The sequence below is a fragment of the Rhinoraja longicauda genome, chromosome 15 (assembly GCF_053455715.1).
Source record: "Rhinoraja longicauda isolate Sanriku21f chromosome 15, sRhiLon1.1, whole genome shotgun sequence".
NCBI classification, from domain to species: Eukaryota; Metazoa; Chordata; class Chondrichthyes; order Rajiformes; family Arhynchobatidae; genus Rhinoraja; species Rhinoraja longicauda.
Window position 1 is genome coordinate 48,248,202 of NC_135967.1, and position 16,986 is coordinate 48,265,187.

At 44.8% G+C, this 16,986-nt stretch overlaps 1 protein-coding gene across 1 annotated transcript in view; it reads right to left on the reverse strand.

The window, feature by feature from the left end:
* Nucleotides 1-300: 300 nt before the first annotated feature.
* LOC144600714 (sodium- and chloride-dependent neutral and basic amino acid transporter B(0+)-like) overlaps nt 301-16,986 on the reverse strand; it is a 39,823-nt gene continuing 23,137 nt past the window's right edge. The window contains exons 8-14 of the mRNA XM_078412626.1: nt 15,224-15,452; nt 14,456-14,581; nt 4,714-4,832; nt 2,843-2,942; nt 2,380-2,489; nt 2,095-2,265; nt 301-438 (exon numbers count right to left, since the gene is read on the reverse strand). Coding sequence (XP_078268752.1) covers nt 301-438; nt 2,095-2,265; nt 2,380-2,489; nt 2,843-2,942; nt 4,714-4,832; nt 14,456-14,581; nt 15,224-15,452 — 993 coding nt within the window. The remainder of the gene's footprint in view (nt 439-2,094; nt 2,266-2,379; nt 2,490-2,842; nt 2,943-4,713; nt 4,833-14,455; nt 14,582-15,223; nt 15,453-16,986) is intronic.

The following is a 16,986-nucleotide window of genomic DNA, read 5'->3' on the forward strand; positions in this document are numbered from 1 at the left end:
CCCTCTGTTCTTTGCTATATCCAATGGCTAATCTTCAGAAACCAATCCTCGATGGGAAATATTGAGGAGATACTGTCCACGTTATGCAGTGCCTGGCATCCCAAACGTTAAACCGTGCAATAACGTTGGAATGTAAAAGATGGTCGGTGTAGAAAATCTATTGGTCACTGATCTCTCCTGGACCCCACTCACCCCAGGCTGATATGCATGTGCTCCTGTGAGTACTTGTCTATTTTGAATTACTTCCCACTGAAACCACAGTGAGAGCATCAGAATGGCCACAGATCTTCCCTCAACAGTTTACATCTCGGAGTCAGTAAGCAGCACCATAGTGTTAGGGGCTTCTGCAGAATTCGGCTGCCTTCTGTATCTTTCTCCTCTGTGCTGTTCCAAGTACGGGCCCCAGTCAGGAGATGATGTACAAGCAGCAGCAAGTTTCTGTGGAAAGAAAGGTGAACAATTTCACAACAATACTTTTTGATCATTAGAAAGTTATTTCTAGCAGTGGGTCGGGTCCAGTGGGCAAGTCATGTCGGACACTGTCGCAACACTCTGACATCAGCATTGCGTATGGACTGTCAGTGTTCTTAAAAGTGATCATTTCGATCTACTAAATCCAGGTAGAAGAAGCCTAAAGCCTGATCAGATTTTTCTGTGGATTTTTCGAACACATGGCATCTAGTGTTTATCTCAGCAATTTTAGCATGCAAGTAGCTAGATGAATGCAATATTTGTGCATAAAGATATTACTGTTGGAACTTCAGAGCAGCTATCAAAATCAATTGGACAACATAACTCTTGGACATAATTAAACAACATACACTTCCCGTTGCCTTGGCAAGGCAGTAATCAAGGACCAATCTCACCCCAGTCATTCCCTCTTCTCCCCTCTCCCATCAAGGCTAGTGGTGCAGAAGCTTGAAAAAATATACCTCCAGTTCCAGGGACAGTTTCGTCCCAGCTGTTATCAGGCTAATGAATGGTCCTCTCATCAGCTAGAGTGTAATCCTGACCTTGCATCGACCTCTTTAGAGACCTTTGTACTATCTTTAATCAGACTTTATTGGAATTTATCTTGCACTAAATGTTGTACCTTTTATCCCTTACCTGTGCTCTGTGGGCAGCTTGATTGTAATCACATACAGTCTTTGACTGGATAGTACGCAAACAAAACCTCTTCACGGTACCATGGTATGACGTTAATAAACTAAATTAAACTTACTGAAAAATTAGATCCTCTAATTCATAACTTTCTTACTGTGATTACATGACTTCCTGTTACCTTGGGTACTTCTGTCATTCAACTGAAATGTCTGGCTTTTAGTTTAGTTTAGAGATTCAGAGCAGAAAATGGCCCTTCGGCCCACCGGGTCCGCGCCGACCAGCGATCCCCGCACATTAACACTATCCTACACCCGCTAGTGACAATTTTTACATTTACCAAGCCAATTAACCTACACACCTGTATGTCTTTGGAGTGTGGGAGGAAACTGAAGATCTCGGAGAAAACCCATGCAGATCACGGGGAGAACGTACAAACTCCGTACAGACAGCACCCGTAGTCGGGATGGAACCCGCATCTCTGGCGCTGCATTCGCTGTAAGGCAGCAACTCTACTGCTGCGCAACCGTGACCGCTCTAAAAAGGTTCTTGTCTCTGCACCTACAGGAACCCAATCTGAAATGTCATCCATCCTTTTTCTCCAGAGATTCTGCCCGACCTGCCAGATGACAGCAATTTGTGTCTACTTACAGGAACCGTTTCTTTCTGCTAACTCTGTCTAGGTCTTTGTTTTTCTGAACCCTCTATCATATTTATTTGCTGTAACTCTGGCATTTCCAGCCTTTCTCTGAAAGCCAAGCCCCTCATCCCTCCCTTTCCCTGCATTTCATTTCAATTCATTTGAAGTGTAATTTTGATCTGTTCTTCAGGTGCCACAGGCCGCGAAGCATTTCACAACCCAATAATCTCGGCTCTGGCATCTATGCCCCCACTGCTCTCTCCTTTGTGTGACCCAAGATGTTGAATAAAACAACCACAGTCATCTCGGTGACATGGATTTTTTCTTTGAAAGATGTCAAGCTGTTTCCTCACCTGGTACAATGTGGAGCCCTCAGCTTGGACAACTTTCACAATGGCAACGATGGGGATCCACATAATACAGAAGATGATCATACACCAGCCAAATGCTACTGCCCAGACGGGGTACTCAATGATTCCATATGTTGGTGTGGCAAATGTTGCAAAAGACCAAGCTAAGATTACCTGTTTGAAAAGATTGTAGAGAAAGAAGTCAGAGATCCAAAGAAAAAATTATCTGGAGCTTGGTGATTTTTAGTTTAAATCAATAAATAATATAATAAATAATAATACTCTTACCACCAGCAAGCTTGGAGTGATGAAACGCCAGCATGCTCTCCACCACAACCAGAAGAGCCAATTCCTCTCCCCAATCATCATCTCAATGTCCTTGATGAATCTGTTTACCCCTGTTGACAGCAGGAAAGCAGATGCTCAATCACCTGTTATTTAATTTCATGGCGTGTAGATCCAGAGTTTGAGGTGAAGATGATTGGGCAACATTCCTCCACTAAATCCATTGCAGTAAAGTTTAGTCAACAACCAGCAGCTGTAACTCAGCATAGGTAAAGGATCAAGGGTAAAGGATGAGGCAAACTCTTGCTGGAACCACATGGGGAAAGGACTTTGACAACTAAGGCAATCTTGTCATTGCCAAACAGCCCAAGGTATGACATACTTCCCATCAGTTCTTTTACTTTGACCAAATTCAGCTATTTGATTTGAGGCTTCCCCTGAATTCTCCATAAAATTCTGCCCTTACCATAAATCCAGCTTCGGCCAACAAGTTCCAGAAGGCCTATAGTAATGAAAGTCCATCCAGTACAGAAAGAATCAGTTAAATTTACCCAGTAAATCCCAGCCTAAAATTAAATGGAAAATGAGAAAATGTCTGAGAAAACTCCAGCATTCAAGCTTCAAAATATACCAATGTGATATGAGTCAGCTACACACTACTTACAGTTCTAACCAGCTTATTCAATTTCCATGCAATTCATTACATCTCTTCATCTCTTCAATACTGAATATTACTTTTGAAATAGATTAAGCAAATCGACACAAATGACTAATTGCTCATATTTCCTGCTGTAACTGTTTGGAGACATTTGTAATTCAGAATAATATAATTTTTAATTGAAGCTGGTCTTTTGGTGGTTACATGTCTGTGTGTTCCCCAGCTGTTGTGAAACATGAGGGAATGATTGTAGCATTCAACAGTTCCAAAGCTTCCCTTACCATCTTTTAATGTGATTCTGACCTAGAACACTTCTGGGTGATTCATGAACAGCGGATCTGGATGAGAGTCTCTATCATGGATTCAATGAACTGGGGACAAGTATTATTTGTGCTCTATAGCAACCAACTGAGTTGAAGCAACTAGTTTCACAAAGAAGCAACTTTCCCTGGGGGTGCTTGTAATCTACCAGTGTTAGAAACTGCTCTATTATATCTTGGATGAAGGGATTAAAAGTACTATTAGCAAATTTGCAGATGATACAAAGCTGGGTGGCAGTGTGAACTGTGAGGAAGATGCTACGAGGTTGCAGGGTGACTTGGACAGGTTGTGTGAGTGGGCAGATTCATGGCAGATGCAGTTTAATGTGGATAAGTGTGAGGTTATCCACTTTGGTGGTAAGAATAGGAAGGCAGATTATTATCTGAATGGTGTCAAGTTAGGAAAAGGGGACGTACAACGAGATCTGGGTGTCCTAGTGCATCAGTCACTGAAAGGAAGCATGCAGGTACAGCAGGCAGTGAAGAAAGCCAATGGAATGTTGGCCTTCATAACAAGAGGAGTTGAGTATAGGAGCAAAGAGGTCCTTCTGCAGTTGTACAGGGCCCTAGTGAGACTGCACCTGGAGTACTGTGTGCAGTTTTGGTCTCCAAATTTGAGGACGGATATTCTTGCTATTGAGGACGTGCAGCGTAGGTTTACTAGGTTAATTCCCGGAATGGTGGGACTGTCATATGTTGAAAGACTGGAGCGACTAGGCTTGTATACACTGGAATTTAGAAGGATGAGAGGGGATCTTATCGAAACGTATAAGATTATTAAGGGGTTGGACACGTTAGAGGCAGGAAACATGTTCCCAATGTTGGGGGAGTCCAGAACCAGGGGCCACAGTTTAAGAATAAGGGGTAGGCCATTTAGAACAGAGATGAGGAAAAACCTTTTCAGTCAGAGAGTTGTGAATCTGTGGAATTCTCTGACTCAGAAGGCAGTGGAGGCCAATTCTCTGAATGCATTCAAGAGAGAGCTAGATAGAGCTCTTAAGGATAGCGGAGTCAGGGGGTATGGGGAGAAGGCAGGAACGGGGTACTGATTGAGAATGATCAGCCATGATCACATTGAATGGCGGTGCTGGCTCGAAGAGTCGAATGGCCTACTCCTGCACCTATTGTCTATTGTCTGTCACACCAGTTTTCTACTGCCACATCATTAGCTCCATTTCCCACTGGGAATCCCTGGGTGTTTCAGTTCCTTCAGCTCCCTTTTGCCCACCCACCTTTTCATAGACCCCTCAATATTGTTCCCTTTGTTACACTCATCATTTCCCTCATTCTGATAGGCTTTCCTAAACACTACTGCTGTCACGTGGACTTGTAGTGAAGTAGTCCTGCAGAGCAGCCTACCTGTGTTACACACACGAGGCCAAGGAGAAATAACAATAAGCATACACCAGCTGTCAGCGGAAGACGTTTTGATTGGAGATACTTGGGGAATTGGTCCACGAGAGATGTTAAAATTCCTTCTAAAATTTGTAACAGGGTTCGTGATTCATTAATAACATACAACAAACAGAATTACATAATGCTTCAGCAGAATCACCTCAATGGCAGCTTATATCTCTCTGCTCTCACCCACAGAGGCTGCTTGGTTCCCCAAACCAGCTTTCCACTGAAAATAGCAAAACTACCAGCTGCCAACAAATGATGGGTCAGCCAAATACAACACAGAGCACAACACTTTCTTAGAGAATTGTGTCTCTTTGGAATTGCTGAAAGGGTGGTGGAGTTTCAATGGTGTCTATGAAATGTTATTAAGTCAGAAGGAGAGCGAAAATTGATCAGCAAAGAGAGTGAAAAGTTATGGACAGATGGGACTGCAGAGTTGATGTAGTCAGATCAACCATGATCTTATTTAATGCGAAGGGACTGCAGATGCTGGTTTAAATCGAAGATAGACACAAAATGCTGGAGTAACTCAGCGGGACAGGCAGCATCTCTGGAGAGAAGGAAAGGGTGACGTTTCATGGTCAAGTCCCTTCTTCAGACTGATGTCAGGGGAGTGGGAGGTACATAGATAAGGAAATGTATATATAAGGATGCGTAAGGTGTAAAAACAGGACAAAGGGAATGGAGATCAAGGAGGTGGAGGTGGCAAAAATGTCAGCGGATTATGTGTAGGAAATATAATATAGTCCGCACATAATCCTCTGACCTTTTCGCCACCTTCAAGGGGATCCCACCACTTGCTACATCTTCCCATCTCCACCACTTTCTGTAAAGATCGTTCCCTCTGCAACTCGATGGTCAACTTGTCTCTTCCCACCCCCTCCCCAGGTACTTTTCCCTGCAACCGCAGGAGATTCAACACCTATCCCTATACCTCCCCTCTCGACTCCATCCAAGGACCCCAACAGTCATTTCAGGTGAGGCACAGGTTCATCTGCACTTCGTCCAACCTCATCTACTGTATCCCCTGTTCCGGGTGTGGACTCCTGTATATCGGCGAGACCAAGGGTAGGCTCGCCGATCGTTTCGCTGAACACCTCCACTCAGTCCGCCTAAACCTACCTGATTTCCTGGTTGCTAAACACTCTAACTGCCCCTCCCATTCCAACACTGACCTTTCTGTCCTGGGCCTCCTCCATTGTTAGAGCGAGGCCCAGCGCAAATTGGAGGAACAGCACCTCATATTTCGCTTGGGCAGCTTACACCCAGCTCTATGAACATTGACTTTTCTAACTTCAAGTAACCCTTGCTTTCCCTCTCTCTCTCTCTCCATCCCTCCCCTTCCCAGTTCTCCGACCAGTCTTACTGTCTCTGACTACATTTTATCTCTGATTGCTTTGTTGTTACCTTCTCTCAACTAACAATGATCTATTCTACATTTTCCTTGATCTCCATTCCCTTTGTCCTGTTTTCACACCTTGCCTTTCCTTATTTATACACATATCTATGTACTTCCCACTCCCCAGACATCAGTCTGAAGAAGGGTCTCGACCCGAAACGTCACCCATTCCTTTTCTCCAGACATGCTGCCTGTCCCGCTGAGTTACTCCACCATTTTGTGTCTATCTTCTTATTTAATGGGGAACAGGCTTGAGGGGAAGATCACCTATTCCAGTTCCTTATATTGATTTGTTCATGTGCCCCAGTGAATAACAAATTGAATGAAATTAGCAGTTAAAAAAATAGTATTCAGGAAATTAATAGGACTGAAAGCCAATAAATCCCCTGTACCCTGATAATCTGCTGCCCAAAGTTATAAGAGGTAGCTCCAGATATCATAGTGGTTGGCATGTTCCAAAATTCCATAGTTTCTATAAGGATCCTCAAGAGGTGGCAAATGTAACCTAACTATTTAAGAAAGAAGGGAGGGAGAAAGCAAAGATCCATACACCAGTTAGCCTGTTATCAGAAATGTGTTTAGCGCACGGTAGCGCAGCGGTAGAGTTGCTGCTTTACAGCGAATGCAGCGCCGGAGACTCAGGTTCGATCCTGACTACGGGTGCTGTACTGTAAGGAGTTTGTACGTTCTCCCCGTGACCTGCGTGGGTTTTCTCCGAGATCTTCGGTTTCCTCCCACACTCCAAAGACGTACAGGTATGTAGGTTAATTGGCTGGGTAAATGTAAAAATTGTCCCTAGTGGGTGTAGGATAGTGTTAAATGTATGGGGATCGCTGGGCGGCACGGACTTGGAGGGCCGAAAAGGCCTGTTTCCGGCTGTATAGATATGATATGATTGTCAGATACAGTGAAACGCTTTTGTTGCATGCTAACCAGTCAGCGGAAAGACAATACATGATTATAATTGAGCCTCTCACAGTGTACAGACACACGATAAACACAATAATGTGAATAATGTTTAGTGCAAGACAAAGGCAGTAAAGTCTGATCTAATAGGAAAAAAATTGCAGATGCTGGTTTAAATCGAAGGTAGACACAAAATGCTGGAGTAACTCAGCGGGTCAGGCAGCATCTCAGGAGAGAAGGAATGGGTGACGTTTCTGGTCAAGACCCTTCTTCAGACTGATGTCAGGGGAGGGGGCGGGACAAAGATAGGATGTAGTCAGAGACAGGAAGACTAGTGGGAAAACTGGGAAGGGGGAGGGGATGAAGGGGAAGCAGGGACTACCTGAAGTGCGAGAAGTCAATATTCATACCACTCGGGTGTAAACTGCCCAAACGAAATATGAGGTGCTGTTCCTCCAATTTGCGCTGGGTCATTCTGACAATGGAGGAGGCCCAGGACATAAAGGTCAGATTAGGAATGGGAGGGGGAAGTTGAAGTGCTGAGCCATCGGAAAATCAGGTTGGTTGAGATGGAACTGAGCGGAGGTGTTCAGCGAAACGATTGCCAAGCCTGCGCTTGGTCTCGCCGATGTAGAGAAGTTAACATCTGGAGCAGCAGATACACTAGATGAGGTTGGAGGACGTGCAGGTGAACCTCTGCCTCACCTGGAAAGACTGTTTGGGTCCTTGGATGGAGTCGAGGGGGGAGGTAAAGGGACATGTGTTGCAGGGGAAAGTAAATGGGGAGGGGGTGGTTTGAGTGGGAAGGGATAAGTGGTCCAGGGAGTTTCGGAGGGAACGGTCTCCGCGGAAAGCAGAAAGGGGTGGAGATGGGAAGATGTGGCCAGTAGTGGGATCTCGTTGGATGTGGCGGAAATGTTGGAGGATAATTTGTTGTGTGCGACGGCTGATTGGGTGGAAGGTGAGGACAAGGGGGACTCTATCCTTGTTACGAATGGGGGGGGGAGGGGGAGCAAGAGCGGAGCTGCGGGATATTGAGAAGACCCTTGTGAGAGCCTCATCTATAATGGAAGAGGGGAACCCCCGTTTCCTAAAGAATGAGGACATCTCCGATGCCCTATTATGGAACACCTCATCCTGGGCGCAGATGCGGGAGGAATTGGGAGTAGGGGATAGAGTTTTTACAGGAAACAGGGATGGAAGAAGTGTAGTCAATATAGCTGTGGGAGTCAGTGGGTTTGTAGTAGATGTCGATCATTAGTCTGTCTCCTGTCCTGTTATACTGTGATGGAGATGATGAGATCCAGAAATGGTAGGAAGATATCGGAGATGGTCCAAGTATATTTGAGAGCAAGATGGAAATTAGTGGTGCAATTGATGGTCAGTGAGTTCTGCATGGGTACAGGAGGTAGCACCAAGGCAGTCGTCAATGTAGCGGAGGTAGAGTTCGAGGATAGCCTGGAACAGGGATTATTCGACGTATCCTACAAAGAGGCAGGCATAGAAGGGCCCATGCGAGTGCCCATAGCTAAGCCTTGGATTTGGAGGAAGTGGGAGGAGTCAAAGGAGAAGTTGTTGAGGGTAAGGACGAGCTCCGCTAGGCGGAGGAGAGTATTGGTAGATGGAAATTGGCTGGTTCTACGGTCGAGGAAGAAACGGAGGGCTTTAAGACCCTCTGGGTGGTGGATGGAGCTGTAGAGTTACTGGACATCCATAGTAAAGATGAGGAAAACAGAAGTTATTGAGGAGACGGAGAGCATGTGAGGTGTCTTGGACATAGGTAGGGAGGGATCGGACCACGGGGGATAGGATGGAGTCGAGGTGGGTGGAAATTAATTCGGTGGGACATGAACAGGCAGAAACAATGGGTCTGCCAGGACAGTTCTGTTTGTGGATTTTGGGAAGAAGGTAAAAATGGGCTGTACGGGGCTTGGGAACGCTAAGGTTGGAGGCTTTAGGGGCAGAGAGCTGGAAGAGATGAGATCAGTAATGGTGTTGGAGATCAAGGCCTGGTGCTCGTCGGTGGGGTCATGGTCCAAGGATAAGTAGGAGGAGGTATCTGAGAGTTGTTGTCTGGTCTCAGTCCGGTAGAGGTCAGCACGCCAGACTACCACGGCACCTCCCTTGTCGGCAGGTTTGATAACTAAGTCGGGGTTGCTGCAGAGTGAGCGGAGGGCTGTACGTTCAGGAGGAGAGAGGTTAGAGTAAGTAAGGGAAGTGGAAAATTTGAGGCAGTTGATGTCCCGCCGGCAGTTAGAAATGAAATGGTCTAATGAAGGTAGAGAGCCAGCCGGGGAAGTCCAAGAGGAGGGGTTCTGCTGGAGATGGGAGAAGGGGTCATTACTGGGAGGTGAGGACTCCTTCCCATGGAAAAAGGCCCGGAGGCGGAGGCGACGGAAGAAGAGCTCCACATCGTGGCGGACCCGGAACTCGTTGAGGTGGGGGCGGAGGGGAACAAAGGTGAGGCCTCTGCTGAGGACAGACCATTTGGTATCAGAAAGGGGGAGTCAGGGGGGGTGGTGAACACCCGGCAAGTGACCACCAGCGGGCCGCAGCCGTCGCCTTACTTGAGTCCCAGACTCAGCGCCGGCCCACAGTCCCCACGAGGCAAAGTCCCACAGCACGTGGTTTGACTCTGCTGGGTCCTACTGCTCCCCCCCCCCCCCCCCCCCTCCTACAGGGAACCTCAATAGGGGTTCCACTTGGTCTTCCCCTTCCCCCTTTAGCCAGGTGGCCCCAGCTACTCCCCACCCATACAAAGGTCTGCATGCCCCCTCCTCTCTGAATACCAACCATCCCCCTACCAAACATTGTGTCGGCCTGCTTCTGCTCACCTGCCTTCATCCACAAGGGGCCACTACTTAAGAATAAGGGGTAGGCCATTTAGAACTGAGATGAGGAAAAACTTTTTCAGTCAGAGAGTTGTGAATCTGTGGAATTCTCTGCCTCAGAAGGCAGTGGAGGCCAATTCTCTGAATGCATTCAAGAGAGAGTGAGACAGAGCTCTTAAGGATAGCGGAGTCAGGGGGTATGGGGAGAAGGTAGGAACAGCCATGATCACATTGAATGGCGGTGCTGGCTAGAAGGGCCGAATGGCCTCCTCCTGCACCTATTCTCTATTGTCTATCCAACCATAACCCCCACACTTGCCGGGTGTTCACCATTCCCCCCTGACCTCCCCCTTTCTGATACCGAAAGTGATTCCTGAAGTCAATCACTATCTCCTTTGTCTTGCTGACTGTCTGAATCTATTACTAAGGAACAGATGGCAAGGTAATATTACAATTGACCAGAGTCAGCATGGATTTATGGAAGGGAAATTATTTTGAATCGTTTGGAAATGTTTGTGTCTATAAACAGCAGAATAGATAAAGGGGAATGCGATGTGATTTAATTTGCTTTTCAAATGGCCTTCAATAAATTACTAGACAAGAGGTTATTCAACAACATTAGGGAAAATGGGATTGGGGGTGATGCACTGCTGTGACTGAGGATTGGTTAATGGACAGAAAGCAGAGGGTAGGAATAAATGTTTTACTTTGGAATTGGGTGCCTGGTGACTCAGAGATTGGTGCTGTGATTCCCAGGTTTTCACATGTTAAAACCATGGGTCAGATGAGGCACCCAAGAGTGCCTCTGAAGTTTGTTGATCATTCTAAACTGGTGGCAATGTGGAATTTTAAGACAATACAGAGATTTCAAAGGAATAGAGATAAGCTGGATACAGGGATAGAGATAAGAGATACAGGGCTGGGAACTGAATATTCAGGGGTATACAACGTATAGAAAAGGCAGACAGGTGGGGAGAGGGGGCAGGGTCACTCTGTTGGTAAGGAATGATATTCACTCCCTTGCAAGGGGTGACATAGAATCAGGAGATGTAGAATCAGTATGGATAGAAATGAGGAATTATAAGGGTAAAAAGACCCTAATGGGAGTCATCTACAGGCCCCCAAACAGTAGCCTCGACATAGGGTGCAAGTTGAATCAGGAGCTAAAATTGGCATGTCGCAAATGTAATGCTACGGTGGTTATGGGAGATTTCTTTTTTTAAATTTAAAAAAATTTTTTAAAGCATATGTACAAATAATAATAAACGACAAACTGGTTATAGAGTTCTTACATAGCTTCAATTTTTGAATTTTTAAAGAAAAAATAAAGATGAAAAGAGACTGAAAAAAAAGACTATAAACTAATAGAGAATACGGGGAGAAAAGATGAGGTACGAGGGTAAACTAGCCAATAGTATAAAGGAGGATAGTAAAAGCTTCTTTAGGTATGTGAAGAGGAAAAAAATAGTCAAGGCAAATGTGGGTCTCTTGAAGACAGAAGCAGGGGAATTTATTATGGGGAACAAGGAAATGGCAGACGAGTTGAACCGGTACTTTGGATCTGTCTTCACTAAGGAAGATACAAACAATCTCCCAGATGTTCTAGTGGCCAGAGGTCCTAGGGTTGATGGAGGAACTAGAGGAAATCCACATTAGGCAGGAAAAAGTTTTGGGTAGACTGATGGGACTGAAGGCTGATAATTCCCCAGGGCCTGATGGTCTGCATCCCAGGGTACTTAAGGAGGTGGCTCTAGAAATCATGGACGCATTGGTGATCATTTTCCAATGTTCTATAGATTCAGGGTCAGTTCCTGTGGATTGGAGGGTAGCTAGTGTTATCCCACTTTTTATGAAAGGAGGGAGAGCGAAAACGGGAAATTATAGACCAGTTAGTCTGGCATCAGTGGTGGTGAAGATGCTGGAGTCCATTATAAAAGACGGAATTGCGGAGCATTTGGATAGCAGTAACAGGATTGTTCCGAGTCAGCATGGATTTACGAAGGGGAAATCATGCTTGACTAATCTTCTGGAATTTTTTGAGGATGTAACTAGGAAAATTGACAGGGGAGAGCTGGTGGATGTGGTGTACCTTGACTTTCAGATAGCCTTCGACAAGGTCCTACATAGGAGATTGGTGGGCAAAATTAGAGCGCATGGTATTGGAGGTAGGGTACTGACATGGATAGAAAATTGGTTGACAGACAGAAAGCAAAGAGTGGGGATAAATGGGTCCCTTTCAGAATGGCAGGCAGTGACTAGTGGGGTACCGCAAGGCTCGGTGCTGGGACCGCAGCTATTTACAATATAGATCAATGAGTTGGATGAAGGGATTAAAAGTATCATTAGCAAATTTACAGATGATACAAAGCTGGGTGGCAGTGTGAACTGTGAGGAAGATGCTATGAGGTTGCAGGGTGACTTGGACAGGTTGTGTGAGTGGGCGGATGCATGGCAGATGCAGTTTAATGTGGATAAGTGTGGGTTATCCACTTTGGTGGTAAGAATAGGAAGGCAGATTATTATCTAAATGGTGTCAAGTTAGGAAAAGGGGACGTACAACGAGATCTGGGTGTCCTAGTGCATCAGTCACTGAAAGTAAGCATGCAGGTACAGCAGGCAGTGAAGAAAGCAAATGGATGTTGGCCTTCATAACAAGAGGAGTTGAGTATAGGAGCAAAGAGGTCCTTCTGCAGTTGTCCAGGGCCCTAATGAGACCGCACCTGGAGTACTGTGTGCAGTTGTGGTCTCCAAATTTGAGGAAGGATATTCTTGCTATTGAGGGCGTGCAGCGTAGGTTTATTAGGTTAATTCCCGGAATGGCGGGACTGTCATATGTTGAAAGACTGGAGCGACTACGCTTGTATACACTGGAATTTAGAAGGATAAAAGGGGATCTTATCGAAACTTATCAAATTATTAAGGGGTTGGACACGTTAAAGGCAGGAAACATGTTCCCAATGTTGGGGGAGTCCAGAACCAGGGGCCACAGTTTAAGAATAAGGGGTAGGCCATTTAGAACGGAGATGAGGAAAAACTTTTTCAGACAGAGAGTTGTGAATCTGGAATTCTCTGCCTCAGAAGGCAGTGGAGGCCAATTCTCTGAATATATTCAAGAGAGAGCTAGATAGAGCTCTTAAGGATAGCGGAGTCAGGGGGTATGAGGAGAAGGCAGGAACGGGGTACTGATTGAGAATGATCAGCCATGATCACATTGAATGGCGGTGCTGGCTCGAAGGGCCGAATGGCCACCTCCTGCACCTATTGTCTATTGTCTATTATAAGTTAAAAGAATAATTCAGATCATGGTTGTTGAAATGTAATGTACAAAATTATATGGTCATCCACTTAGATAAGAAAAGTAAAATGTGGCTTTTTTTAACATGGAGAGATCGAATGATGTTCGGAGGGACTTTTAATTTATTGGAAACAAAGCACTTTAACATAAATTAACATATGGGTACCACAAGCAATTAGAAACTCAATTGGTACATTGGGTTTTCATTGCAAAATGATTTGTGCAGAAGAGGAAATTTATCTGACTGCAATCATATATTCTGACCTACTGTCAACAAGGATAATCGTGTGACGGATGGATTGCAAAAGTTCACCAGATATATTCCTGGGCTGGAGGATTAAACAGATTATACTCTCCATAAATTAGATGAAAGGAATAATCACATACATTGCAACATAGAAATTGACAAAATTTAACAAGGTTGATGTAGAATTGATTTTACTTCTGGCCGAGGTATCTAGAACTGGGGTCACGGACTAAAAGTAAGGGCTGAGATAAGAAGAAATGCTTTTATCAGATGTGAGTGAATTCTTTGAATTTGATCTGCAGGAAGACTGGCTGCTCAGTCACGGACTTTTTTCGGGACAGAGATTACAGATTTTTAGATCGTATTGAATACTGGGGTAGACACAAGGGGCCGAATGTTCCACGCCTTCTACTTAGTGCATTAACGAGAGTGGTGAGGATCTCTCGGGGAATTTGAGTCTTCCATGTTCGTGTCAGGGCCCCTTGGATCTGATTCCGATTGTCACCTCAATTCTCCCAACAAAATAGTCGGGCTGCACAGGATTACACAGTATCAGAAAGCAGCACTTTCCATGTCCCCCGCCCTCTCTCACCACTCCAAATGGAAAAGATCAAAAGCCTACAGAGCGAAGGTGCAGATGACAACTGTTTCCTCTCACCGCTCTGCTCTGAGGCCACATTTTACCCAACCCATTGCTCTGAGTGTTAAGCCATGAGGGAGAAACTTCAGAATGCACAATTATTATCCTTGGAACTGGGTTGTTCAACTGAAAAAAGATAAATTATGACCTGACCAGTCACTGGAGTAACAATGGGGATTGTATTACAAACATTTCCTGGGACATTTCCCTGACGTGTTATTTGCTTCAGATGTTCAATAAGCAACTAGATGTTCCAGGAAGGCAGTGAGTGGAGAATTAGCACAAAGATTCAAAAAATGTTCTTCATTATTATTGCCAGTGGTCATTTATTATAAACAATTGAAATTATTTAATTATATTAAACAAAGAATTCTACACTTGCCTACAGCTGCAAACTGAGTGTCGAGTCCCACAGTGAGCAACATGAAGAAAAACAAAGTGGACCATAGTGGAGCCCACGGCAGCTGTGCAAGAGCCTCTGGGTAGGCGATGAAAGCCAAACCGAAACCTGAACAATGGAAATGATTCAATGATATACAGGGATGCAATGGCAAAGTAATCCAGTAATATGTATGTATGTAGTTAATCTGACCTGATTGTGATATTGGTGATCCAGGAAAAGCAGATTTTCTGAACTATCAAATGTCATTTTATTCACAGTTCATGACAATTTTCATTCACTTCACTGCAGAAAGTTAAGTCTGGAAATGGGGCTTGTGTACAGTGTGCTAAATCTTTTTGCAGTGGGATCCAACAACACTGAGGCTAACTGGAACATCTCACTGGTCGATTTCATTCCTGCCCACCAGCAATTGTCACAGGTTTTATAATGGTTATTGCTAAGACTTTAACTTGTCTTCTAACTTAGCGTTATTAATCATGTCTTTCTGCTCCTCCCTCTTGTCGTTTGATTTTTGACTTCCCTCTTTACCCATCCTCACTGTTTCACTTTCTTTTGCAACCACTAAATCTCGATGATTTAGGGAGAATGCTGTTGATACTGCTACTCTCGTGTTGTCGCCCTTGGCTTTGTTCTGTCAGCCGATACACAACTGAAGTGCAGGTATGGAAATGTATTTAACCAGTGAGATGGGTGTGCGATTCCCTGCTCCATCGACATCCCACACAATAACTCTGGCACCGCAGTTACCTGACTGAGCGACCTCTGAAACAGGCTTGTCCTGGACATGAGCCATGTGTCCCAGCACGGAGAAGATGGCAAATCCAGAAAACACACTAGTGGCACAGTTCACCATACAGACAGTGATGGTGTCTCTGTAACAGTTGTTGTGGAATTTGTTGTAGGATGACAGGGTTATCAAACTGCCAGCACCCACTCCAAGTGTATAGAATATTTGTGCTGCAGCATCTTTCCAGACCTAGTTAACAGAAAATAGAATTAATCAGCACAGGGATATTTAATTCGATCTCATTCAACAAGTAAATAAACATTAATCATGAGATGGGGATGATGACAACTCAATGGTGAGCTGACTGAAAGCACAATTAGTCACCTTCTGGACTAGTGGAGACATAATTATCCCAACATATCCCTCAAAACCGTTGCTATCCATTTACCTGTCCAAATGCCTTTTAAATATTGTTATAGTACCTGCCTTATCTGCCAGCTCATTCCATCTGACCTCTGTAGAAAAAGTTGTCCCTCGGGTTCCTATTAAATCTTTCTCCCCTCGCCTTAAACTTATGTCCTCACGTTCTTGATTTTCCCAACTCAATGGGGGGGAGGAAAAAGACTTCACACTATCCTCATAATTTTATACACCTCCAAAAGATCACCCCTCATTCTCCTGCACTCCATGGAAAAAAGTCCTGGCATGCCCTGCCTCTCCCTCTAGCTCAGGCCCTCAGGTCCTGACACCATTCTCGTAAATCTTCGCTGCAATCTTTTCAGCTTAACATCCTTCCTATAGCAGCGTGACCTTAACTGAGCACCATACTTCATAAATCTTGTACAACCGTGAAATAACGTTCCAAGTTCTATACACCATACCCTGACTGATGAATACTAATATACTGAAAACTACCTTGATTACCCTATCTACCTGTGACATCGTATCGGGGATCGACGTACCTGCATTCCTAGATCTCTCTGTTCTACAATGCTCCCCAGGGCTCTGCCATTTACTGTGTACAGTCTCAACAGAAGTGATAAATGGTTTAAGTGGGGTTAAAGTGAAGCCACAGGTTCCATTCAATGAACATGATACTATTATATAAACTGAAAACTGGTGTGTAAATGGCAGTTAAGCTTGATGGATTTAGATTTAGATCTAGTTAGATTTAGCTCTTAGGACTAAAGGAATCAAGGGATATGGGGAATAAGCAGGACGGGATACTGATTTTTGATGATCAGCCATGATCATATTGAATGGCGGTGCTGGCTCGAAGGGCTGAATGGCCTACTCCTGTACCTATTTTTCTATGTTTCTAGTATACAGATAAAGGGTAAAACATATAGTGCAAGATAAAGTCCAATTAAAGCAGTTCAAAGGTCCTTCTTGATGAGCTAGATGGGAGGTCAGAACTGCATTTAGCTGGTGAGAGGGTGGTTCAGTTGGATGATAACTGCTGGGAAGAAACTTGCCTGATAGGGGAGGGCAGATGAGGGAGTGACCGGGGTGTGACTGATATTTCATTATGCTGGGGGCCTTGCCGAAACAGCGAGAAGTGTAGGTGGGGTCAATGGGAGGAAAGTTGGTTTGCCCTATGGTCTGGGCTACATCCACAGCTCTGCAGTTTTTTTCAGTCTTGAATGGAGCTGTCCATGGAGCATCCTGATAAAATGCTGTTTACAGAGCCTCTGTAAAGGTTGGTGAGGGTTGTTGGGGACATGCCGAGCTTCTTGAGCTTCTAAGGAAGTGGAAGCATTGGTGTGCTTTCTTGGCCATAGCT